Here is a 27,330-nt window from a genome sequence, read left to right on the forward strand (position 1 = left end):
GATTGTTACAAGAGCTTAAAAAAAAAGCACTGTTGCAATTAAAATTTTGAAATTTGATATAATGGCCTTAATGAAGCTATTTTGAATGAAATTTTTGCTTCATATAGTCTGGCGATAGGTATCCTTATTACCTTTGTTGGCATATTTAATATAGTCTGGCGATAGGTATCCCTATTACCTTTGTTGGCCTATTTAAGAGAAACCATCTATTTCTCTGTATTTATCTAATAGAATGTCATAACCATTAATTTGAGCATCTGTTGAGTATTTGCTCATCATTTAAACTTGTGTGTAATAAACCACTTTTGTACCAGGAATAAATGATCAAAGTGCAAAGTAAAATAGGAAAAAATTATATTTGATGTGGACATGATGTAGATTACAATCCGTGTTTCAACTGAGAAACTGATTAGAACATTTTGTACCTGATCCACATATTCATTATTTGAATAATGGGACGTTTTTTAATTGAATAAAACAAGGTTGAGGCAGGAAGATGTTAAGTTTGTAGTTATAATAAATTTCAGGAATCATAAGTCTTTTCTTCTATATTGGTCATTTCTGTTCAAATTGGTAGAAGAACTGATGAAATTGTTGTAAATCTGATGCATTATGTGTAATGAAACTCTTTTGTATCTGGACAAAATTAAAAGATCTGAGTTAAGACCAGGGCTTCCAAAAAATATTTGAGCCAGCCGGACATTTCATATCTGGTCCCGATTTTAATCCCTTAAGACTTAGTCACAAAAGGCAATTATGGTAATCAGATGGCCATTCCGATGATTGACATTACATTTAAAAAAAAAAAAAAAACGATTTTAAACTTTACTTTGATATGATATGAATTTGATGTTCGGATGTTACTGTTAAATTGGCAGTGCATAATTCAAAGTGTGCACATCAGCGTGCTCATATCTGCCTTAGACTTTTTATTTGTGCAAAATGACATTGTCAAAAACTTTACTTTCGTTTTCAACCGGATGTTGACTTGACAATGGTAAAACATGGACCATAAACGGATATGTAAAATCCGTGTACGTTTACAAAGCACGACTGAGAGGAGAAGCTCTTTCCACGTTATTTCTTCAACAAAATACTTGAATTGAACATTAGATACAGGTATCAATGATAATTTTAGCATTTTTGAAGAAATGTAGGATGCATTATTAAATTTCCCACCTGTGCACATGCGCACACGTATTCTAGTTCATACGACATAGTTCTGACGATTTTTTTTTATTTAAAACCTTTTTAAATTTTTCATCAAATCATGTTGATTAACGAATTTCTAATAATTTTAATCTTTTGGACTAAATCAATTAGATACAAACCGCTGAAATGTAAGAAAATAATTGTGAATAAACCGATCAATTTATACGATGTCCGGTACTGAACATAGTTCACCTGTCACCAGAACAGGTAGATTTCAGCTGTCAAACTACTAATTAGCCTTGATTAAAATTAGAAAGTATTGAAGTAGGTGTTGTTTTGATAGTAATTAATCATCATGTCACATTTATGACCGGAAATGTGTTGATGTTAAAGGCAAAAGGTTGGGTCAAAAAGATCGTGAATTATGTAAAAATGACCAAAAAAGCCTTGAAAACTAAAAAGTATATGACCGTTTCATGCTTTGCCCAGCTGGACTTTTACCGGACATTATACAAATGACCGGAATATATGACCGTTTTGGAAGCCCTGGTTAAGACAAATTTTCGTAAACTGTGGACATGATGTAGATTACAATCCGTGTTTCAACTGAGAAACTGATTATAACAATTTGTACCTGATCCACATGTTTATTTTATAATTTGAAAACTTGAAACTTGCATCTATCTTTTGGCTGTTGAATATGCCTTCTTCATATTAAAGTTGTTTGTTGGTAATAAGGCAGGTTTGAATCAGAAGATGAAATGAGATCAGCTTCGTTGAGACAAATTTATATTTGATGTGGACATGATGTAGATTACAATCCGTGTTTCAGCTGACAAACAGCTGATTATAACAATTTGTACCTGATCCACAGGTTCATTGGGTCATTTTCTGATTGAATGAAGTAAAACTAAAGAGGGAAGAAGAACATTATTATACTGGAAGAATTAGAGTTATTTGTTAATGAAATTCAAGGATCACCAGTTTATTCTTGATATCAGTCATTTCTATTCAGTTAAACTTTAGTCTGGTAAGATCTGAAATATAAGATATTTTTTTATATCCAGAAATTTTTACAACCTCCATCTAAATTCATGAAATATCTATAGGTTTAGTTTGTTGAATATTTGCTTGTTATATAAAAATTGTGTGTTTGTTATAAGCCACTTGTGTATCACACAGAAGATGAAATAAAATCATCTTTAATAATTGAAACAAATTTATATAAAATGTGGACATGACAAACAGCTGATTATAACAATTTGTACCTGATCCATGTGTTCATTATTTGAATAAGTGGGTATTTTCTGATTGATTGAAATAAAACTTAACAGGGAAGAAGAACATTAAGCAGAAAGAATTGAAGTTCAGGGATCACCAGTTTATTCCTATAATATCACTATTACTATTTAGGTTGTAACATAACTTTGAAAAGACGTTGTGATAGTTGAATTTATAAAAAAAAATGGTAAATCTGATGCAATATAACCTTTACTAGTTAGTTTCATGTGACGAAATATACGCCCTACTTGTAACTTACTTGACACATTATCAGAAACTGTTTCTATTGTCAACATTAAGGTTCTGTCAAAAGTGTTAAAAGAAATTTTTTTTAAACTTTCTATAACATGAATCTTTAAACTTGAGCATTTATTTTTTGATTGTTGAATATTTGCTGGTCATCTAAAAGTTTTGTGTGTTTGTTATAAGCCACTTGTATATCAAAAATAGAAGATAAAATAAGACAATTTTATTTGAGTATAATTTATATACTATGTGGACATGATGTAGATTACAATCCGTGTTTCAACTGACAAACTGATTATAACAACTTGTACCTGATCCACAGGTTCATTATTTGATAAATGAGTTATTAAACGATCTTTCTAAATGAAATCAGACTAAGAGTGAGATAGAAAATAATTATATAGAATGTGGCATTTGTTCCTTGAGATTTGTTTATGCAGGTCGTCTTTAAATGTGGACATGATGTAGATTACAATCCGTGTTTCAACTGAGAAACTGATTATAACAATTTGTACCTGATCCACATTCATTATGAACAAATTGTTATACCCCAGCTTTAAAAAAGGGGGGGTATACTGTTTTACCTCTGTCTGTCAGTCCGTCCCATGAAACTTTCGTCACATTTTTCTCAGGAACTACACCTCCACCCTTTCTGTAATTTGGTATCAACATTTATATATATGTTAGCCATACCGTGTGATGCGTTTTCAGATTCATCACTTGACAACTTCCTGTTTACCGAACACTTGTATGATTTTACACATGATAGCCAAGTTAAAAATTTTCGTCACATTTTTCTCAGGAACTACACATCCACCCTTTCTGTAATTTGGTATCAACATTTATATATGTTAGCCATACCGTGTGATTTTTCTCAGGAACTACAATACAAGGATTTCTGAAATTTGGTTTCAGGATTTATATAAGTCAGCTATACCGTGTGATGCGTTTTCAGATTCATCACTTGAAAACTTCCTGTTTACCGAACACTTGCATATTTTTACACTATTAATATTATCCACTTGCGGCGAGGGTATCATCAGTGAGCAGTAGCTCGCAGTTTCACTTGTTTTAGAAGTATGAAATTGTAACATCTTGTTTTACAGGCTATTATTATCAAATAAGTTTGAGAACCTTTTAGATATCATACTTAACCTACATTCATTAGATTGCACCAAACTTATGTTTTACTTCTCTTTTTATTTTATTCAGGTATCCAAGAAGCTAGAAGACATTAGAACAAGATTTGCATTCTAATTTTGGAACAAAAACATTAAAACAGGAAAATGATCAGGAGATTCTAGTGAAAAGTCAAACATTCTCTTCGTTAGAATTTGAATAAGTTTTATATTTCCACAGTCTTGGGGAAGTGTTTGTTAATGATAAGTGTTATTATGTATATATGGCAGCTGTATTGTGATTAAGTCAATTTGTGCAAAAGACAATGATTCATGTAGGAATTGACTTTCATGGCATTTTGAAGGTTAAATAAGGGGATTTTTTGTCGAGCCTGCAACTTTTGTTGCAGAAAGCTCGACATAGGGATAGTGATCCGGCGGCGGCGGCGGTGTTAGCTAACTTCTTAAAAGCTTTATATTTTAGAAGGTGGAAGACCTGGATGCTTCATACTTTGTATATAGATGCCCCATGTTACGAAGTTTCCGTCAGTAACATGTCCAATGTCCTTGACCTCATTTTCATGGTTCAGTGACCACTTGAAAAAAAAGTTCAAATTTTTTGTAATGTTGAATTCTCTCTTATTATAAATAATAGGATAACTATATTTGATATATGCGTACCTTGCAATGTCCTCATGTCTGTCAGACAGTTTTCACTTGACCTCGACCTCATTTCATGGATCAATGAACAAGGTTAAGTTTTGGTGGTCAAGTCCATATCTCAGATACTATAAGCAATAGGGCTAGTATATTCGGTGTATGGAAGGACTGTAAGGTGTACATGCCCAACTGGCAGGCGTCATCTGACCTTGACCTCATTTTCATGGTTCAGTGGTTATAGTTAAATTTTTGTGTTTTGGTCTGTTTTTCTCATACTATTTGCAATAGGTCTACTATATTTGTTGTATGGAATAATTGTAAGGTGTACATGTCTAGCGGGCATATTTCATGTGACCTTGACCTCATTTTCATGGTTCAGTGGTCAAAGTTAAATTTTTGTGTTTTGGTCAGTTTTTCTCATACTATATGCAATAGGTCTACTATATTTGTTGTATGGAATGATTGTAAGGTGTACATGTCTTGCGGGCAGATGTCATGTGACCTTGACCTCATTTTCATGGTTCAGTGGTCAAAGTTAAGTTTTTGAGTTTTGGTCTTTTTATCTAATACTATATGCCATAGGTCAACTATATTTGGTGTATGGAAATATTTTATGATCTTTGTCAGTCGCACAGGTTTTATTTGACCGTGACCTCATTTTCACGGTTCATTGCACAGTGTTAAGTTTTTGTGTTTTGGTCTATTTTTCTTAAACTATAAGTAATAGGTCAACTATATATGTTGTATAGAAGCATTGTTAGCTGTACATGTCTGCCTGGCATGGTTCATCTGACCTTGACCTCATTTTCAAGGTTCATTGGTCTATGTTTAGTTATCTTGGTTAATGTTAAGTTTATGTGACAGTTGTTATAAAGCTTAGCTTTATACTAAGGACTATCAACATAATATCAATGATTAGTATAGAAGGCGAGACATTTCAGCGTGTGCACTCTTGTCTTCATTTATTGCAGAAAAGCTTTCTGTGAATATTACATAAAGGTTTTATTTCATAATTCAATTTCAAATTTAATTAGGTTATATTCACAGATTTAACTGGGTTATATTCTGACACCAATATTTATATCCTGCTGTCATAATAAATATTTTCATCATTTGCATGCAACTATTTCGTGTAATGAAAATAAGTCACATGCAATATAAGTACCATAAGAATCCAAATATTTCATCAGTTATTATATTAAATATGATACGCTTTGTCAACATGTAAATTAATTGTCATAATCATGTAAATAACATCGACACTAAATTGTATTTATTGTAAATAAAAAGATAAAAATATTGTGTGTTAACTTGGTACTGCGCAATCAGCTTTAATCATAGTTAATGAAATTAAAAAGAATGGATATGGTATATTTATTCATCATACACACAAAGAACATACCTTCATAGTTAAGCCCTTGTTAGTTTACACTCACAAATTCAAGTTGGCTTCAAGCAACGATTTAGCTCTATGTTGATACTGGTTGCACTTGATTCTAAATAAAATCTCTCAGGTAATGGGCAACATTTTCAAATGGAAAGTCCTTAAACAAATGGCAAAATCAAAAGCGCAAAACATTAAACGAATGTATAACAACTGTCATATTCCCACCTTGTTTCATAGCTAGATAAACCTCTCACTTGTATGACCTATGCTATCAAATTCCATTATATGGGCAATGATTTGTGAACAAAACACTGATATGATATGAAAAAATGTCAAAAATAGGGTTACAGCAGTCAACCTTTACCAAAAAAGTCTATACCGCATAATCAAGTCATAAAAGGACCATTTACTGCATAATTAAACAAGAATGTGTCCGAAGTACATGGATGCCCCTCTTGCACTATCCTTTTCCATGTTCCATGGACTGTAAAAATTGGGTAATAATCTAATTTGGCATTAAAATTAGAAAGATTATACTATAGGGAACATATGTACTAAGTTTCAAGTTGATTGGACTTCAATTTAATCAAAAAACTACCGGTACCTTGACCAAAAACTTTAACCTGAAACTCCCACTTTCATTTTCTATGTTTAGTGAACCATGAAATTGGGGTCTAAAGTCTAATTCGGCTTTAAAATTAGAAAGATCATATCATAAGCAACAAGTGTACTAAGTTTCAAGTTGATTGGACTTCAGCTTCATCAAAAACTACCTTGACCAAAAACTTTAACCTAAAACTCCCCCTTTCACTTTCTATGTTCAGTGGACCGTGAAATTGGGGTCAAAAGTCTTAATTTGGCTTAAAAATTAGAAAGATCATAGCATAAGCAACAAGTGTACTAAGTTTCAAGTTGATTGATTGTACTTCAGCTTCATCAAAAACTCTAACCTGAAACTCCCACTTTCATTTTCTATATAAAAAAGATGTGGTATGATTGCAAATGAGACAACTATCCACAAAGACCAAAATATAAAATTTCAGCTTCGTCAAAAACTACCTTGACCAAAAACTTTAACCTGAATGGACGCACGGACGCACGCACGCAGGCACGAACAGAGGCACAGACCAGAAAACATAATGCCCTTCTACTATCGTAGATGGGGCATAGAAATAGAGGTTTTCTTGGTATAGGAAGTAAAGAAAATGAAGAAGATAGGTGTTAAATACCGTAGTACTTTGACATTGAAAAAAATTTCAAAGAAGTTTATGCAAACAAAGTGAAAAGCAAAAACCTAAAATTATTGTTTGAAAAAAGTATTAAAAAAATGGAAACAGCATGTTCATGTGTTCAGGAGCTTTTCTGGATTAACCTTTATCAGAAACACTCGAAGACGAGTAGTTGAAAACAAAAGGTGTATATGTACCAAATCAGTGGCGGATCCAGAACTTTTCATAAGGGGGGGCCCCACTCAAGTCATACTTCAGTGATTCCCTATATAATGAACCAAATTTTTCCCACGAAAGGGGCCCCCCCTGGATCCGCCTATACAAATATAGCTAAATCCATGTAAGGCCAACTTTGCCTGAGGGAGTGAAAACCTAAGTTTCTTTATAATTTTAAAATTAATAATCAGACGATTTAAGAAACATTTGTTTTAAAAGGATGTCAGTTTCAAAGTACTGACTACTGAGTTTATGATACCCTTGGGAATGATAGTCCATCAGCAGAGGTATCAACCCAGTGATGTGCATTAAAAGCTTCGAATAGAAGAGGATTTTTCTTCTTTTTTTTATCCAACATATAATATACAACAGTACAGTTCATACATATAAATGTAATATAATACCGCCCATATAATACAACTCATCAGAAATTGTATAGAGCTTGAAAATAACACATTGTTGGGATTTTAGGACAAACAAAAAAAAGTATAGAGAATTAATAATAAAAGATGATTAAGAAAAAAAGCAAAAAACAAATATAGTAACTTGAAAAGAAAACAAAATTAGTTTCATATCTGTTTGTACCCAGCTTGATTAAACTTATCAAAACATTTATTTTTAATTGATATCTTCTCCAAAATATAAAATAGGATTTGGCATTTTGTGGTTCAATTTTACTTTTGAGTGCTACCTGTAACACCCGAAAGCCATGCTAAGTTAATGGTGGTGTTACACGTTGTCTTATTACCTTCCACAGTTTAATTTCAGCAAACACATTTGTTGCTGTGGGAGTATTACGATCACATACTTTTCATACCTTAGAATGAAATTGAGAAAGTGTCAAAAGAGCAGAAAACAGTTGAAGGCCACCAACGGGTCTTCAACACACTGAGAAAATCCCATACCCAGAGGCGTGCTTCACCCGGCTCCTAAACAAAAATTTGTACCAGTTCATTGATAATAGACGCCATACTAAACTCCGAAATGTATAATAATCTAAAAAATAAAAAGCATACAACACTAACTAAGGTCAGAGGCTGCATGGTGACTTGTGATAGGTCGGGTTAAACATGTTTTGGGAGATCTCAACCATATTCGATACCTCTAGCCAATGTAGAAAAACAAACACAGTATTACTCAGAGTAAACAATCAGTTTAAAAGAAGTCCTAGTCCGATGTCAGAATATGTAACTATAAGAAACTAAGCAAAATGACAATGACACATAAATTGACATAGGACTACTAGCAGCTACTGACCCCGACAGACCCCAATTAAACTGATTGAAAGATGATGTCTTCATCATATGAATATCAAGCACAATCGCTCTCGTTAGGGGTTTAGTATCATGACATCATAAAATATATGAGAACATATCCTGTATCATGCCAACAACTGGTTTTAGGATAAATGTGTTCAATTCCGATGCAAATACCCTATACGTGAATCAATATTAAAGCCAAAAAACATACCAAGACTGTATTCTTGCGTTTATTTTCCTCTTGACATGAGTATATTTTGATGAGAAATGTTGTAGGCATTTTGCAGATATAAAAGTTGATTTTCAATTTGGAAGTACCGAACGTTTTGTTGACAGCAGGACAGAAAGGAACCGGAAGAGTAGAAATAAACTCGTAAAATTTCTTTAGATGAGACAAATTGGTAAGATGAAATATCATACGATATTCATAGCCATGATGATATAGAAAAGGGGTGTATACTCCAGTTAGATAGAATCCAAACGACACAAAATGTATCAAGTCAGCCCAAGAGTTTACTTGATAATTAAAATATTATATTCTCTAAGAACTTCTCCCATGCGATTATAAAGTTTAGTATGCAAGGCAATATTTCTACAAAAATACCGAACTCCGAGGAAAATTCAAAACGAAAAGTCCCTAATCAAATAGCAAAATCAAAAACTCAAAAACATCAAAGGAAAGGATACTCTCATTTTCCAGTGGCAGCTCAGAAATCCTTTCCCCGGTTTTTGCTCTTCTTTCATCCTTAGAGCATCAGGAGGGGGGAAGCAAACATTTGACGAAATCTGATACCTGATTCCAAAAACATCAATAGAACAAATTTTTACCACTTTGAATTAAGTGATCTCTTATGAATTGATGTTGCAAACTTCATTGAAAATTTATGAGAGAATGAAATACAATAGGAAAAATCTGAGACACAGTTTTGGAGGTCAAACTGTTGTGCAAGAATCTATAAAATATTTTGGGATGCTATGAATAACAAAGAAGCTAAATTCATTCAAGTATGGACATCACAATATAGCAACTAATTACATAACAATTAATTATGTAATAATTATGTCATAATGAAATTATCACAATTAGAAAGATTAATCAATCTTCTTTCTTTTGGTACCTCATTTTTAAAATTTAAAGAAGGATGAGTGGAATTACATCAGTTTAAAGATGTCTGATTGGGGATGAAAAATCTTTGTATTGTGCTACCTTAACAAATCCGATCTAGCACATTTTAAGGACTTCTGTTTTGTCTGCAACCCGGAAGGAAATATATCTTATTTACATCGATAATCTACTGTTGCCTGAATGGATGTAATTGACTTTCATGGCATTTTGAAGGTTAAATAAGGGGATTTTTTGTCGAGCCTGCAACTTTTGTTGCAGAAAGCTCGACATAGGGATAGTGATCCGGCGGCGGCGGCGGTGTTAGCTAACTTCTTAAAAGCTTTATATTTTAGAAGGTGGAAGACCTGGATGCTTCATACTTTGTATATAGATGCCCCATGTTACGAAGTTTCCGTCAGTAACATGTCCAATGTCCTTGACCTCATTTTCATGGTTCAGTGACCACTTGAAAAAAAAGTTCAAATTTTTTGTAATGTTGAATTCTCTCTTATTATAAATAATAGGATAACTATATTTGATATATGCGTACCTTGCAATGTCCTCATGTCTGTCAGACAGTTTTCACTTGACCTCGACCTCATTTCATGGATCAATGAACAAGGTTAAGTTTTGGTGGTCAAGTCCATATCTCAGATACTATAAGCAATAGGGCTAGTATATTCGGTGTATGGAAGGACTGTAAGGTGTACATGCCCAACTGGCAGGCGTCATCTGACCTTGACCTCATTTTCATGGTTCAGTGGTTATAGTTAAATTTTTGTGTTTTGGTCTGTTTTTCTCATACTATTTGCAATAGGTCTACTATATTTGTTGTATGGAATAATTGTAAGGTGTACATGTCTAGCGGGCATATTTCATGTGACCTTGACCTCATTTTCATGGTTCAGTGGTCAAAGTTAAATTTTTGTGTTTTGGTCTGTTTTTCTCATACTATTTGCAATAGGTCTACTATATTTGTTGTATGGAATAATTGTAAGGTGTACATGTCTAGCGGGCAGATTTCATGTGACCTTGACCTCATTTTCATGGTTCAGTGGTCAAAGTTAAATTTTTGTGTTTTGGTCAGTTTTTCTCATACTATATGCAATAGGTCTACTATATTTGTTGTATGGAATGATTGTAAGGTGTACATGTCTTGCGGGCAGATGTCATGTGACCTTGACCTCATTTTCATGGTTCAGTGGTCAAAGTTAAGTTTTTGAGTTTTGGTCTTTTTATCTAATACTATATGCCATAGGTCAACTATATTTGGTGTATGGAAATATTTTATGATCTTTGTCAGTCGCACAGGTTTTATTTGACCGTGACCTCATTTTCACGGTTCATTGCACAGTGTTAAGTTTTTGTGTTTTGGTCTATTTTTCTTTAACTATAAGTAATAGGTCAACTATATATGTTGTATAGAAGCTTTGTTAGCTGTACATGTCTGCCTGGCATGGTTCATCTGACCTTGACCTCATTTTCAAGGTTCATTGGTCTATGTTTAGTTATCTTGGTTAATGTTAAGTTTATGTGACAGTTGTTATAAAGCTTAGCTTTATACTAAGGACTATCAACATAATATCAATGATTAGTATAGAAGGCGAGACATTTCAGCGTGTGCACTCTTGTCTTCATTTATTGCAGAAAAGCTTTCTGTGAATATTACATAAAGGTTTTATTTCATAATTTAATTTCAAATTTAATTAGGTTATATTCACAGATTTAACTGGGTTATATTCTGACACCAATATTTATATCCTGCTGTCATAATAAATATTTTCATCATTTGCATGCAACTATTTCGTGTAATGAAAATAAGTCACATGCAATATAAGTACCATAAGAATCCAAATATTTCATCAGTTATTATATTAAATATGATACGCTTTGTCAACATGTAAATTAATTGTCATAATCATGTAAATAACATCGACACTAAATTGTATTTATTGTAAATAAAAAGATAAAAATATTGTGTGTTAACTTGGTACTGCGCAATCAGCTTTAATCATAGTTAATGAAATTAAAAAGAATGGATATGGTATATTTATTCATCATACACACAAAGAACATACCTTCATAGTTAAGCCCTTGTTAGTTTACACTCACAAATTCAAGTTGGCTTCAAGCAACGATTTAGCTCTATGTTGATACTGGTTGCACTTGATTCTAAATAAAATCTCTCAGGTAATGGGCAACATTTTCAAATGGAAAGTCCTTAAACAAATGGCAAAATCAAAAGCCCAAAACATTAAACGAATGTATAACAACTGTCATATTCCCACCTTGTTTCATAGCTAGATAAACCTCTCACTTGTATGACCTATGCTATCAAATTCCATTATATGGGCAATGATTTGTGAACAAAACACTGATATGATATGAAAAAATGTCAAAAATAGGGTTACAGCAGTCAACCTTTACCAAAAAAGTCTATACCGCATAATCAAGTCATAAAAGGACCATTTACTGCATAATTAAACAAGAATGTGTCCGAAGTACACGGATGCCCCTCTTGCACTATCCTTTTCCATGTTCCATGGACTGTAAAAATTGGGTAATAATCTAATTTGGCATTAAAATTAGAAAGATTATACTATAGGGAACATATGTACTAAGTTTCAAGTTGATTGGACTTCAATTTAATCAAAAAACTACCGGTACCTTGACCAAAAACTTTAACCTGAAACTCCCACTTTCATTTTCTATGTTTAGTGAACCATGAAATTGGGGTCTAAAGTCTAATTCGGCTTTAAAATTAGAAAGATCATATCATAAGCAACAAGTGTACTAAGTTTCAAGTTGATTGGACTTCAGCTTCATCAAAAACTACCTTGACCAAAAACTTTAACCTAAAACTCCCCCTTTCACTTTCTATGTTCAGTGGACCGTGAAATTGGGGTCAAAAGTCTTAATTTGGCTTAAAAATTAGAAAGATCATAGCATAAGCAACAAGTGTACTAAGTTTCAAGTTGATTGATTGTACTTCAGCTTCATCAAAAACTCTAACCTGAAACTCCCACTTTCATTTTCTATATAAAAAAGATGTGGTATGATTGCAAATGAGACAACTATCCACAAAGACCAAAATATAAAATTTCAGCTTCGTCAAAAACTACCTTGACCAAAAACTTTAACCTGAATGGACGCACGGACGCACGCACGCAGGCACGAACAGAGGCACAGACCAGAAAACATAATGCCCTTCTACTATCGTAGATGGGGCATAGAAATAGAGGTTTTCTTGGTATAGGAAGTAAAGAAAATGAAGAAGATAGGTGTTAAATACCGTAGTACTTTGACATTGAAAAAAATTTCAAAGAAGTTTATGCAAACAAAGTGAAAAGCAAAAACCTAAAATTATTGTTTGAAAAAAGTATTAAAAAAATGGAAACAGCATGTTCATGTGTTCAGGAGCTTTTCTGGATTAACCTTTATCAGAAACACTCGAAGACGAGTAGTTGAAAACAAAAGGTGTATATGTACCAAATCAGTGGCGGATCCAGAACTTTTCATAAGGGGGGGCCCCACTCAAGTCATACTTCAGTGATTCCCTATATAATGAACCAAATTTTTCCCACGAAAGGGGGCCCCCCTGGATCCGCCTATACAAATATAGCTAAATCCATGTAAGGCCAACTTTGCCTGAGGGAGTGAAAACCTAAGTTTCTTTATAATTTTAAAATTAATAATCAGACGATTTAAGAAACATTTGTTTTAAAAGGATGTCAGTTTCAAAGTACTGACTACTGAGTTTATGATACCCTTGGGAATGATAGTCCATCGGCAGAGGTATCAACCCAGTGATGTGCATTAAAAGCTTCGAATAGAAGAGGATTTTTCTTCTTTTTTTTATCCAACATATAATATACAACAGTACAGTTCATACATATAAATGTAATATAATACCGCCCATATAATACAACTCATCAGAAATTGTATAGAGCTTGAAAATAACACATTGTTGGGATTTTAGGACAAACAAAAAAAAGTATAGAGAATTAATAATAAAAGATGATTAAGAAAAAAAGCAAAAAACAAATATAGTAACTTGAAAAGAAAACAAAATTAGTTTCATATCTGTTTGTACCAAGCTTGATTAAACTTATCAAAACATTTATTTTTAATTGATATCTTCTCCAAAATATAAAATAGGATTTGGCATTTTGTGGTTCAATTTTACTTTTGAGTGCTACCTGTAACACCCGAAAGCCATGCTAAGTTAATGGTGGTGTTACACGTTGTCTTATTACCTTCCACAGTTTAATTTCAGCAAACACATTTGTTGCTGTGGGAGTATTACGATCACATACTTTTCATACCTTAGAATGAAATTGAGAAAGTGTCAAAAGAGCAGAAAACAGTTGAAGGCCACCAACGGGTCTTCAACACACTGAGAAAATCCCATACCCAGAGGCGTGCTTCACCCGGCTCCTAAACAAAAATTTGTACCAGTTCATTGATAATAGACGCCATACTAAACTCCGAAATGTATAATAATCTAAAAAATAAAAAGCATACAACACTAACTAAGGTCAGAGGCTGCATGGTGACTTGTGATAGGTCGGGTTAAACATGTTTTGGGAGATCTCAACCATATTCGATACCTCTAGCCAATGTAGAAAAACAAACACAGTATTACTCAGAGTAAACAATCAGTTTAAAAGAAGTCCTAGTCCGATGTCAGAATATGTAACTATAAGAAACTAAGCAAAATGACAATGACACATAAATTGACATAGGACTACTAGCAGCTACTGACCCCGACAGACCCCAATTAAACTGATTGAAAGATGATGTCTTCATCATATGAATATCAAGCACAATCGCTCTCGTTAGGGGTTTAGTATCATGACATCATAAAATATATGAGAACATATCCTGTATCATGCCAACAACTGGTTTTAGGATAAATGTGTTCAATTCCGATGCAAATACCCTATACGTGAATCAATATTAAAGCCAAAAAACATACCAAGACTGTATTCTTGCGTTTATTTTCCTCTTGACATGAGTATATTTTGATGAGAAATGTTGTAGGCATTTTGCAGATATAAAAGTTGATTTTCAATTTGGAAGTACCGAACGTTTTGTTGACAGCAGGACAGAAAGGAACCGGAAGAGTAGAAATAAACTCGTAAAATTTCTTTAGATGAGACAAATTGGTAAGATGAAATATCATACGATATTCATAGCCATGATGATATAGAAAAGGGGTGTATACTCCAGTTAGATAGAATCCAAACGACACAAAATGTATCAAGTCAGCCCAAGAGTTTACTTGATAATTAAAATATTATATTCTCTAAGAACTTCTCCCATGCGATTATAAAGTTTAGTATGCAAGGCAATATTTCTACAAAAATACCGAACTCCGAGGAAAATTCAAAACGAAAAGTCCCTAATCAAATAGCAAAATCAAAAACTCAAAAACATCAAAGGAAAGGATACTCTCATTTTCCAGTGGCAGCTCAGAAATCCTTTCCCCGGTTTTTGCTCTTCTTTCATCCTTAGAGCATCAGGAGGGGGGAAGCAAACATTTGACGAAATCTGATACCTGATTCCAAAAACATCAATAGAACAAATTTTTACCACTTTGAATTAAGTGATCTCTTATGAATTGATGTTGCAAACTTCATTGAAAATTTATGAGAGAATGAAATACAATAGGAAAAATCTGAGACACAGTTTTGGAGGTCAAACTGTTGTGCAAGAATCTATAAAATATTTTGGGATGCTATGAATAACAAAGAAGCTAAATTCATTCAAGTATGGACATCACAATATAGCAACTAATTACATAACAATTAATTATGTAATAATTATGTCATAATGAAATTATCACAATTAGAAAGATTAATCAATCTTCTTTCTTTTGGTACCTCATTTTTAAAATTTAAAGAAGGATGAGTGGAATTACATCAGTTTAAAGATGTCTGATTGGGGATGAAAAATCTTTGTATTGTGCTACCTTAACAAATCCGATCTAGCACATTTTAAGGACTTCTGTTTTGTCTGCAACCCGGAAGGAAATATATCTTATTTACATCGATAATCTACTGTTGCCTGAATGGATGTAATAAGTGAGTATGGCATGTAAATATGAGGGTAGAAATACCCCTTTTCGTCAGGCATCAAACTTTCATTTTAGGTTACCGTTAGCGTCTAATTGATCAAACTTTTATCATTATTAGTCAATATATCTTAAGAGGTCTCTAATATGTATCCGTTATCGTTATTTCTTAGAAGAATTTAACGTGGTTCGTCAAAATCAGTCGATTCTTTATCGTCCCAAAGAAAGTGTACAATTTTATGGTCATGCACCTAAAAGATAACGGCAACAGAAGTATACCGATGTTTGCAAGTCATGAATCGATTGAGAGAAAACAATTCCGGGTAGCATGAACATTTCCTTGAACGTCATTCGGTAAGATTTTTTACCATTATTCGTCATGAAGACACCCCTAGTACGTCCCTTTAGTATGTTTAATCAATAATTAATCAAATGAATTTACAAAAAAATGTATTAACCAAAATTATGACCTCAAAAGGTAAAGTCCATGAAATCAAACACTTCGACTTTATTAACCAACTGTTATAATTCTTTTTGAAAAAGTTATTTTCTGATGGAAATAGTGGTTACAACTGGTTCCGTAATTAGCCAAATTCGTTCTTTTTTGACAGTTTGTATAGATTTTTTGTAAATGTGTCAGCCAGACTTTGGCAGTCACGTTCAAACTCAAGCTGTATAATACATTTTTTTCTGGGATTCAGGTTATGTACAAAAATGTTACATTTGGCTTGCAGTTTAAACTTTTGCACGCTGAAAATTGTCTGCGTTTAGAGAGTTTTCGGATAAACCAATATCGTCCTTTATTTAATAGGGGATCATATTTTATCGATCAACCTCCGAAGCAGGGACGACGACTGCAGATTTCTGGAAACATCAAATTCCTAAAATGTCAAAAATTGCAGTATTTTCTACCTATGACAGGCTCATTTAAATGTGGTTTTGACCATTTCATTGATTTTTGGCCTCGAGCAATACCGAAGGGACATTTTCGTATTGGCAACCAATTTTAGGTTAATGTAGATAAAGGTATAGGTTCCAATTGTTACCAAGGACGATTTAAACTGATGTCGTGTTGTCCTGTTTGTCTTTGATACTATTAAATGATTTGTTATGGCTTTTTTAATTTGACCTTCGATCTATGATGTTGGTATCTTCCGACTCGATTTTGTTTTTTAACTCTTCTTTCTTGTCTTTCAATTTTGCTTATATACGTTGACATCTGACAGTTGTTATCCATTTGTTTGATGTATTTGAGCCTTTTGCTTTTCCATTTGCTCAGGGACCTAATTTCCGTTTCGCATTCGAGTCCGGTATTTTTGTTTATTTTATTTGTCATTAAATTATACAATTTTGTTTTTCTTTATTGACATTTGTTCCATAAATTAAGATTATAACACATTGGTGACTATTGTACCTCTATTTTTGTATTTTTTTGCCTGTATGTTTGTACATATATTGGAATTTAATGCGACTGTGACTTATCACTTAAGTGACAGGTTTAGCTAGCTACAAAACCAGGCTTTATCCACCATTTTCTACACAAGGAAATGCCTGTACCAAGTCAGTTATTATGATAGTTGTTTTCCATTCGTTTGATGAATTTGAGCATTTGATTTTGCCGTTTGATAAGAGACTATCCGATTTTTTTGTTCCTTGGAGTTCGGAATTTTCGTTATTTTACTTACTCTTTTTTAAGACTCATTGAACATAAACAAAACCTTTTACTCCCTGATGGAAGTTGCCCCCAAACAATTGTTTTGTAACGTTTTTCTAATTGACCATTGCTTGGCTTGGGCCAAATCGGCTCTCCTTGGTATATGAACTTCAATCATTGCTTTCTTTTACATTTAGCCTTTCATATCACATTGACTTTTTGGCTAATAATGTGTGTTATATATGACTTAGAATATAGACGATACTAGGGCTAACAGAGTTATAGAAAATTTAGAATTTGAAACGATAATTGGTTCTGTCATTGACATATTTTTTAGGTCCTGGCATCACAGCATGGCTGACATCGACAAAATATACTGTTTCGAGGTAAATTGAAAGTAGTGTGTGTTCTATGCACTGGTTAACCTTTTTGCAGTACAATTTACTTCCTTGTCGGTTACCATTGTAAACAAAACTAGGGTAGGTTAATTTTCTTACTGAACTATTTAGCTATTAGAATATTTCTATTCATCGATTGAACAAATGAAAAATACAAATAACATTGAGCAACAATATGTTGTGTATATAGGTCTGAAAGGTAGTAAATTTATTATGAGCATTTACAATAATTATAAATGCACATTTCAATTATTTCAATTATTTCGGTCGATTTGCAGTTAAAATATCTAAATAACTTTACATTATTTTTAACATTTTGAGTACCATGGAGCAATACACTGTCCCCTCCCATTACACAGCAAAGAAAGGAAATGCCAATAAAAGGAAAGAAAAGGGTTAGTCTAATCGATACATTTACTTTCTAACACTATTGATATTAAATATAAAAGTTAAGTATTATCTAAAAAAGTAAAAGTAGTGCGAGTATACATCGTTGGAACATGTATTTGGTCTATGATTTATAACAAGGCTGGCTTTCGTTATGTTCATTTGTGTAACTCATACCTGCCAACTGTTCCTATGTGCTGGGGATTTCACCCATGAATGTTCCCAAAAGGAAATTTTGAAAGAGCAATTTTTCAACAATTATAAAACAAAATCAATCAATTTACCATGGCTATAGATTGGATAAAAGTATGAAGTAGCAAAACAAAATACACATTAATTATTTTATGACCACTTAAAAAGTTTTGTAGGACTATAAGACACATCTTCCAAATTCAAACCCCAATGGGAATTTTGAAATGTTGGTAGGTATGTCACTTTCTAAATTAAATTTGTTTTCCAATTTTAGGACATCAGGATGTCGATCCCGGTGTTGATGGTAGCAGCCATTGATTTAGGAACAACGTTTTCAGGATATGCATTTTCAATGAAAGCTGAATTTGAAAACAATCCTTTACAAATCAATGCAAATCAAGCATGGAAGCCTGGAAATCCATCCATAAAATGTCCAACTTGTATTTTGTTTGATGAGAACAAAAAGGTTTTATCGTTTGGGTATGACGCTGAAGATGACTACACGAACATTGTGTTGGACAAAACACAGAATGAGTATTATTTCTTCAAGAATTTTAAAATGAATCTTTATAAAATAGAGGTTAGTAAAGTAATGAATTATCCTTTTTTTCTAAAGCTATGTAAATACCTATCTAGTAAGCCAAGCTATTTCCAAATATCTATTTCCATTGTATTCAATGTCGAAGTTCCAAATGTTGAAGAGATGAAATTGACCCTTTGAAAATTTCACGATTACCATCACGAGCTGGTAGACCATAATGGAATATCTGCTTCACAGATGACGACGGATATGTCCTGATAACTTCTTGGTTTTCAAATATTCAACTTCCTGATGATGATGAATGTGACCTATCGAATTAGACTAACATGAATAACACGACGGTTGCCTTATTTATTGCAGGGTGTATTAACCCTTCAGGGGAAATTGAAATCACCCACGGTTTATGATTTGTTTCAGTTAAATCGATTTCTGACTGTTGAACAGCGGCAAAATACCGGTGCCTTTATCTATGTTGGTGTTCGTGTTGCTCAGTCTTTAGTTTTTTTAAGTTTCGTTGTGTATCATGTTGTTAGTCTTTTGGTCGCTTTCGTTGCTTTGTTTAATATTAATATATCAATTTGTTTCGATATGATATTGATAAGGTCCTTTTTGTATCCTTCTCCTCTCTTTTTCAATCATCTGAGAAAGTTGCTATGTACAGGAAACAAAAAGCTGCATGCACTTTTCTCATCAGCTTGGTGCAATAACTGTTGAGACACATTTGAAATGCCAACAAATATCTCTCCAGTAACATGCGTAAGAAAAAAAATGTATTGGTGTGTTACATGTAAGAAAGATTAAGCTAAAAACGTAATTCAATATATTTCACTGCTTAGGTCTTAACAAATGACTCCATGATAGAAGATGTAGCAGGGAAACCATTGTTAGCGAAAACAGTTATTGTCGGATCATTAAAGTCATTAAAGGACAATTTACTGGAAAATTTGGAAAGCAAAGGTCTTCTAGGCAGATTAATTCAGGAAAATGAAATAAGATGGGTATTAACAATTCCTTCTATATGGACAGAACCAGCAAAGAAATTTATGCGAACATGTGCAGTGAAGGTATATGAATTAAAAAAAAAACATAATTATTATTTGATGTAACATTCTTCTTGTCTGATTAGTATTATTTATTATTTATATAATATCCTGCATTGTATAGCTCTACTGTATGTTGTAATTGTCAAGACGGAATAATATAATTTTGTGAATATTCAATATAAAAAGTGTAATTTTTCTGGTATTCGATTCAATTTATTGAATCAATTTATAAGCTAATAATCGTTTTACTTGCTGTAAATAAAATGATAGAATCAGCACCTCTATATCACAACATCAAGAAAAATATTGTAGATTGGTTTCTTCAATTTTGGTCCTCCAAAATAGTTTTATATCTAAGGGTGCAATCAACAGTTTTTTTCTATGACGTCACATTTTGAGGGACCATGCATAAAAGAGGGACGAAAGATATCAAAGGGACAGTCAAACTCATAAATCTAAAACAAACTGACAACGCCATGGCTAAAAATGAAAAAGACAAACAGAAAAACAATAGTACACATGACACAACATAGAAAACTAAAGAATAAACAACACGAACCCCACCAAAAACTAGGGGTGATCTCTTAGTGGTGGACTGATTATAAAGATACTTGTATAAAACTAGATATCACTGGAATCAGAATGTTCTCTAGTTTATAATGAAATAAAAATAATGTGTACTTTTAATATATTAAAAATATTCCATCCAATGAACATGGGGGAAAAAAGGTCTAATTTGAACTTAAAAAACATGAAACCAGGTCATGTGCACACCCATGAAGACATGATCTATGCAAATTTTACATAATCAAAACTGTATGAAATTTGTAGGTTTTTACCTGGCCTTTAAAAAAAATCTTGTTTCAGGGTACGGTTTCCTGCTCCGAAAAGAGCTACAGTGGCTGCAAATAAGTTTTCATTTTTCACTGCCAAAAAAACAGGATGTTTACAGTGTTGTCTCCCCTCAAAACATGTAAAGTTAATATAATTTTTAAAATTATTTCAATCATTCAACCTGTTTTAATTGAAAGCTAATTAACTAATTTTTACTATCAAATACAAAAAACATGATACTTTTTCACCAATTGAGTAAATAAACAGGGGTTTCCCTCCATGGTTATTTTTAGTCGGGGAATAACCCCTAGTTTTTTTTTATACGAAACTGTTTATAGCACTCTTATACTTTTTTTTATCTTAAAGGCTGGATTAGGACATAATCCCATTATTGCTCTGGAACCAGAAGCCGCCTCCATATTTTGTCAATGTGTTCCATTTTCCGCAACGCCATCATTACATCTAAAATTCATGATAGTGGACATCGGAGGTGAGTACATTCTGTGGTATTTTCAAAAAAGGTTTGGCAATAATAGTAGAATGGATATAGATGTTTTGACATTTGACACACCTCTCTTGTAAGGGGGACGATCATTTTGCTGCACAGGACAAACATTTAAACATTGAGAAATCATACGATAGTACAAACAAGTCAATACATTTGGCGTCTGGCGCAAATACAAAATTTCAATACTCGTATCTAAAATAAGTTTATTGATTCAAGGTATTTGAAAATGCGATGACGCTCTTTGCACCTTAAATCATGCGAGAAACAAACCATTTGGGAATGTCAACGTGGAATTTAATACGGTCTCATTTTTAAGGTCCAACACATTTTAAATCTTACCAATTGGTATACTGGGAAATAAAACATTTCCTTGTTAAATTTCGTGTGTCCGAATGGTTTTGCTGAAGAGGGATTATTCTTTAGTGATGATTAACATTTGACTTTTAATAAGCATCATGTAGTAAAAAGTAAATACGAATGCTGATATTCAATTTATGTTATAACTTAATATTATGCTAGTGCTTATAAAATGTTAAATTTACGGAAACGAAAGTCATGGAAATCTATATCTCAGACTGACATAAGTAAATGCATTGCAAGACTAACAAGTGTAACTTTGAAACTTTGCAACCACTGGGTTGGTGCCACTGCTGGTGGAGATTTATTTCCCCGAGGGTATCACCAGCCCAGTAGTCAGCCCTTCTGTGTTGACTTGAGTTATCATTGATATGTTCATAATTATAAATTAACTGTTAACAAAACTTTGAATGTTTGAAAAACTAAGGCCTTTTCTACCTCATAGATTAGCTTAGCTGTATTTGGCAACACTTTTAGGAATTTTTGGTCCTCAATGCTCTTCAACTTTGTACTCTATTTGGCCTTTTAGACATTTTTTGGTTCGAGCGTCACTGATGAGTCTTTTGTAGACGAAACGCGCGTCTGGCGTAAATATAAAATTTTAGTACTGGTATCTATGATGAGTTTATTCGAGCTAGTGCCCAATGATGACACCCCACCTAAATATGCATTTGGAATATTTAAACCATTCTAATTACTTGAAAAATATGCATAGGACGGTTGGACGAACTTGTGGACGGACGGACGGACGGACGGACGGACAGACAGACAGACAGATAGAAAGAAAGACAGAAAGACAGACAGACAGACAGACAGACTAGTATACTCCCACTATTTTTTTTTAAAGCAGAGGCATTAAAAGTATGCATAGCTGATGCTTTTAATCATTTAACACTTCGAATGAAGCACATAGCAAACAAGAAAATATAGAAATAGCAAATGCATACCAAAATTACAGAACACTTCGATCAAAACACCAATTATTTCTTTTTTTGATCTTTGTAATTGTTGACATGTAAACAATTTCCGTATACTTATTGCACAATCAATTCTAAAATTAAGCGTTGTGAATATTTTTTAAATTTCACAGAATGATATCGTCAGGTGTTTTTATTTCAAGGTTTTGACATTGTGTCAAATAATTCAATGTTGATCAAACAACAGAATATGTTTATTGATGTACCAAAAATGCAACCAAAAACACCTCTTGTCAATCTTTTTTTTTTATAGGAGGCACAACAGATATTGTTATTCAAGAGAAACTGAAAGACGGAAGGCTGAAAGATTTGTGTAAACCTTGTGGTGATGAGTGTGGCGGTACAAATGTTGATAAAGAATTTATGAAGGTTGTATCACAAATTCTAGGGAACGATGTGATGCTTGAATTCAAACGTGACTATCCATTGGACTATTTAGATATACGGAGAACTCTAGAACTCTTAAAACATACAGATCCAGAGAAAAGAATTCGAATGTCGGTACCATTGGCGGCGTTTGATAAAATTTGCTCTGCTCATTATAAAAAGAACTTTATTGATACTCTGAAACAGTCAAAACATAAAGACACCGTGACACATGTTACGGGGGAAAAAGTGCAGTTGTCGAAAGAGTTATTCTTGTCTTTATTTAGTTCAACTACATCAAAAATAGTTAATTTGATAAAAGAGAACTTGAAAAATCCCAAATGTAAGGATCTATCTATGTTATTACTTGTTGGTGGGTTTTCTGAGTCGGTAGTTGTACAAAATACGATAAAGAAGGCGTTTCCTGACAAGACAGTGATTATAATACCTGACAGTAGCACTGCAGTACTCAGAGGGGCTGTCATGTATGGACACAATCCAAATATAATCGCTTCAAGGATTGTTAAACACTCATACGGAATTTCAAGCAGTCAAAGATTTGATCCTTCAAAACATCAAGAGCGCCGTGCTGACACTGTTGATGGTGTAAAACGTTGTCGAGATACATTTCATAGTTTAATTTCAGCCAATACACCAGTTGTTGTGGGAGAAAAACGTTCACATACATTTCATACAATACAACCATTCCAGGATATTGCTACTTTTCGTTTATTTTCATCTCCACATGAAAATCCTGTGTATATTGACGACAAAGATTGTAGACACTTTGCTGACTTTAAGATCGATATTCAGAATCCGTCAAAAGACAGAATTGATATAGATGTTAATTTTCAATTTGGACTTACAGAGCTTGCTGTAACAGCAAAACAAAAAGGAACCGAAAATAAATCAAACATTTTAATAAAGTATAAGTAGCTGTTCACGTTAGACTAATAAACAAACTACAACAATATTGATTTTAAAGGTAGGTGATAGATACCAAAGAGATATTGAAATTTTATGTTGAAAAAGGAACAGTGACCATGACAAGAGCGACAAACGACAAACAACAGTACACACACAATATTTTTATAGGGTACAAATACGTAGTTGCATTTCAAAGGGCTTTTTGAGTTATGCAAACTTGCGAATATCTAAGCAAACCAATCGTTTATAGGAGCACGTCATTCAACCAAACAATTGTGTCTGTTACAGCCATTAACCTGTCCCCAAGTGGTCGGAATATGACTAAACATTAAGCAATGGTGTAGTAATTTGTGATTCGTTATATTTCAGATGTTTTCTTTGTGCAAAGAATACGGATTTTTTTCATGATGTTCTTACGATTTTCTATATTATTTTATTCTTAAAAGACAAGTGTGCGCACAGAAATCCGAAGATTTCACATATAAGTACTTCTGAAATGTATTTATTGTCAAAAATGAATGGACGATTTCCTATATGAGGTAAGGCATTTAGCCTGGTTGATAACATAAATATTATACAAATTCCACATATTGATATAGAATAATGAATGCTTTGTGCTATACTCCATACAGCTTCCTGTTTAAGGCACATAGTTGCTTAATGAGTCCATCATGAGGTAAAATCCTCCGTATTTTGGCTACTTGTATGGAAGCTTCAGTTAATGTCATTCTTCGTTTTGACATCAGATAAGCTATAGCCACGGCCGGTGACTTCCTGTATCCAGCGTTACAGAACAAAAAAGCTTTACCTACAAGACAAATAATGTGTTATTCATTGAACAAATATATCAAAAGTTATTTTTAACACAAAATTACTCATCCTTAATAAAGGCAACAAAGTATACCGCTTTTCTAAAACTAAAACCGAGGGAAACACATCAACTATAAGAGGAAAACAACGGAACAACAGAAACACTGAAGTGTAATAAATACAAACGCCAATGCAACACACATAGAAACGAACTATTAGATAACAACTGACTAGGTACCGGACATTTTAAGAAACAAATGGTGGGTTGAATCTGGTTTTATAGCTAGCCAAACCTCCCGCTTAATGTCAATGTTAAAATACTGCTAAAACGACAATGTTACATGACAGGAATTCCTTACAATTGAATACAAGAACACCTAAGACAAAGAAATTCATAAATAAATAATATTATAGTACATTTTGACATGTTAACCGCAGAATAACAATGAACAACGAAAATATGACAGTTAAACACTATTAGAATATGCTTAAAGTTGAAATAATTTATATCCTCTTAAAAATTCCTTGTTAGAACAAAGTTGTGGAATGAACCTTCCTCTGGAATAATAAATATCATACTTTTATATCAGTCAATTCGAAATTGTTGATGCTTTCAAAACACAACAAAGTCCATGCACAAAGCATCAACCTAACACAAACTATTCTGACATGTCTTTTCATGAAGTCCGTACCCTCTTTAAAATTCTTCTTATTTCTTATGTATTTTTTCATTCAGTTCATCCACCCTCGATAGATTTTTGTTGTTGTTTAATTTAACTTTTACGAGTTGTGGTCGAATCTATAGGAAGACTTTTATCCTGAACTATAGCATTGTAAAGGTTTAGTGAAACTTAATTGTCAGAGCATTATCTTTCTTTGTCATATTTGTGTATTTTGAAGCATTTTAAAACGAGTACACAGATATCTGTGTGAAAAACATAATAATGGAACCAATTCTCAGATTGTCGGGTTGCAAAAAGGTGCATTACTTTGTATGCAAAGTAAATGTACAGAAATCTTGTCTGAAAACAGTAAGAGAAGTTGATGACACATGCACAATTGGTCGCGTCTTTTGTGTTTGTTTTTTTTTCTGTTGAATTACCATCTTTCGAAATTATGATAAACAGGTGAAAAATTATTTTTGGCTGAAATTTGACTACGTTTAAATCTGCAGAAGTTGATAACACAATATAGATTTGTTCATTTGTTGTCGCCTGCCTGCCTACCGTCTGCCATTCCAACAAAAAAAAGGTAATGGGGAAATGAAATGGTTGTGTTACCCGTCAAAAACCCATTTAACTTTATACAATACCAATTTTTGTGTTTGCTTTGTTTGTGACATCTTATTTATACTAAGAAAGTCCTGCAATGATATGTTTTCTCGTGTCTGACAAAAACGAATGCCGGTTATGATCTTAATAACATATTGGAATACATCATTCTAAAAATCCTTATACGTACCTCCTTTTCTGATGATTCTGTCTATTAGATCTGCTGTTTCCAAAAACAGAGGAATATAATTCCTTGTTGGTTCCGCTTCATCAGATATATCCACTGGGTGATAGTTTATTCCTGAATCTCGATAGAAATTCGTACTTAGATAATGTACATCAAAACTTATCACATCAGTTATACCCATGATAATAAGTTCCTTCTTATTCTCTGATTGCATGCTGAAAAAAAAGTCAATATAATTAATCCTAAGGTATTCCTTTACTATAATGAATATGTAAATATTCTGTAAAGCATGGCAATGTGATTTTCCCCCTGTTCTATAAAAAATGATTTTTTTTTTCGTAATGGTGCTATGAGAGTATTTCGAGTCTGTAAAAAAAGGTACCGTCAAACTATTCTGCCTTTGTCAATTACAATTGATGATGTGGTTTTTTTAACATTATTTAAATTGGCAGTACTTATTTCTAAACTCCCGTTCTTGACGGTGAGAATCATGGTATATGTTGATGTGGAAGTGAATACTTGTATTTAGAAGAAACGTTTAACCCTAGGCTTCCTATTCTCAGTCGAAATGTGCGCAATATTTTCTGTGGTAAATCTTAAAACCCTGCGGAGCAGAAAAGCGATATGTACTTACTCAGTGCCCACAAAAAGGTCAGGATATACCTCTGTACAATGTGTCATTTTGGCTTCTGAATCTCTGTCTTTTAAATGAGATGATACCGACAAAAACAAATCATTGTCATAATCCATGTTTTAGACGTCAATTTAACACTAGAATTACAAGATCATGGTTTATATTCTCGTTTGGTTGTCTATGGTAAGATCGGAGGTGGAATAAACATTTTATATAAATAGTTTAGGTTTCAATAAGTGTTGTAAACAAAAGCTAAAATTTAATTGTGCCTTTAAATTGGAAGTGTAAACTCTTGAGAATATTTGTTTAACGGACATAAAGGCCGTCCGAGTACACATTTACATCTATTCACTGATCTCTATATTGTTTACTTATATCTACAATTTCATTTCCGTTCTAATTTTTGTAGTTTTCTTTTCTTTAAGGGCTGATTGACAAAACTAATAGAAAAAAATACATTCAAAACGATCGTAATGACTTAAAAGTTTTTATTTTTGTTGACTTTAACTTGTTTC

General features: G+C 33.0%; 3 protein-coding genes across 4 annotated transcripts in view; 2 read left to right on the forward strand and 1 right to left on the reverse strand.

Moving 5' to 3' along the window:
* The window catches only part of LOC143080849 (splicing factor 3B subunit 3-like), a 30,994-nt gene extending 26,819 nt beyond the window's left edge, over positions 1 to 4,175 (forward strand). For both annotated transcript variants that reach the window (XM_076256915.1, XM_076256916.1), the window contains exon 27: positions 3,892 to 4,175. In XM_076256915.1, the coding sequence (XP_076113030.1) occupies positions 3,892 to 3,936 (45 nt within the window). In that variant the 3' untranslated portion in view covers positions 3,937 to 4,175. The remainder of the gene's footprint in view (positions 1 to 3,891) is intronic.
* Positions 4,176 to 17,792: 13,617 nt separating this feature from the next.
* Positions 17,793 to 24,344, forward strand: LOC143080844 (heat shock 70 kDa protein 12A-like). The gene is made up of 5 exons (XM_076256910.1): positions 17,793 to 17,862; positions 18,635 to 18,940; positions 19,738 to 19,965; positions 21,145 to 21,268; positions 22,874 to 24,344. The coding sequence occupies exons 2-5, from the start codon at positions 18,644 to 18,646 to the stop codon at positions 23,920 to 23,922; spliced, it is 1,698 nt and encodes a 565-aa protein (XP_076113025.1). The 5' UTR covers positions 17,793 to 17,862; positions 18,635 to 18,643; the 3' UTR covers positions 23,923 to 24,344.
* A 55-nt stretch (positions 24,345 to 24,399) lies between these two features.
* Positions 24,400 to 27,018, reverse strand: LOC143080845 (dual specificity protein phosphatase 3-like). The gene is made up of 3 exons (XM_076256911.1): positions 26,816 to 27,018; positions 26,185 to 26,396; positions 24,400 to 24,721 (listed from the first exon to the last, which is right to left on the reverse strand). The coding sequence occupies exons 1-3, from the start codon at positions 26,929 to 26,931 to the stop codon at positions 24,531 to 24,533; spliced, it is 519 nt and encodes a 172-aa protein (XP_076113026.1). The 5' UTR covers positions 26,932 to 27,018; the 3' UTR covers positions 24,400 to 24,530.
* Positions 27,019 to 27,330: the final 312 nt, after the last annotated feature.

The sequence above is a fragment of the Mytilus galloprovincialis genome, chromosome 6 (genome assembly GCF_965363235.1).
Source record: "Mytilus galloprovincialis chromosome 6, xbMytGall1.hap1.1, whole genome shotgun sequence".
In the NCBI taxonomy this organism is placed as follows: Eukaryota; Metazoa; Mollusca; class Bivalvia; order Mytilida; family Mytilidae; genus Mytilus; species Mytilus galloprovincialis.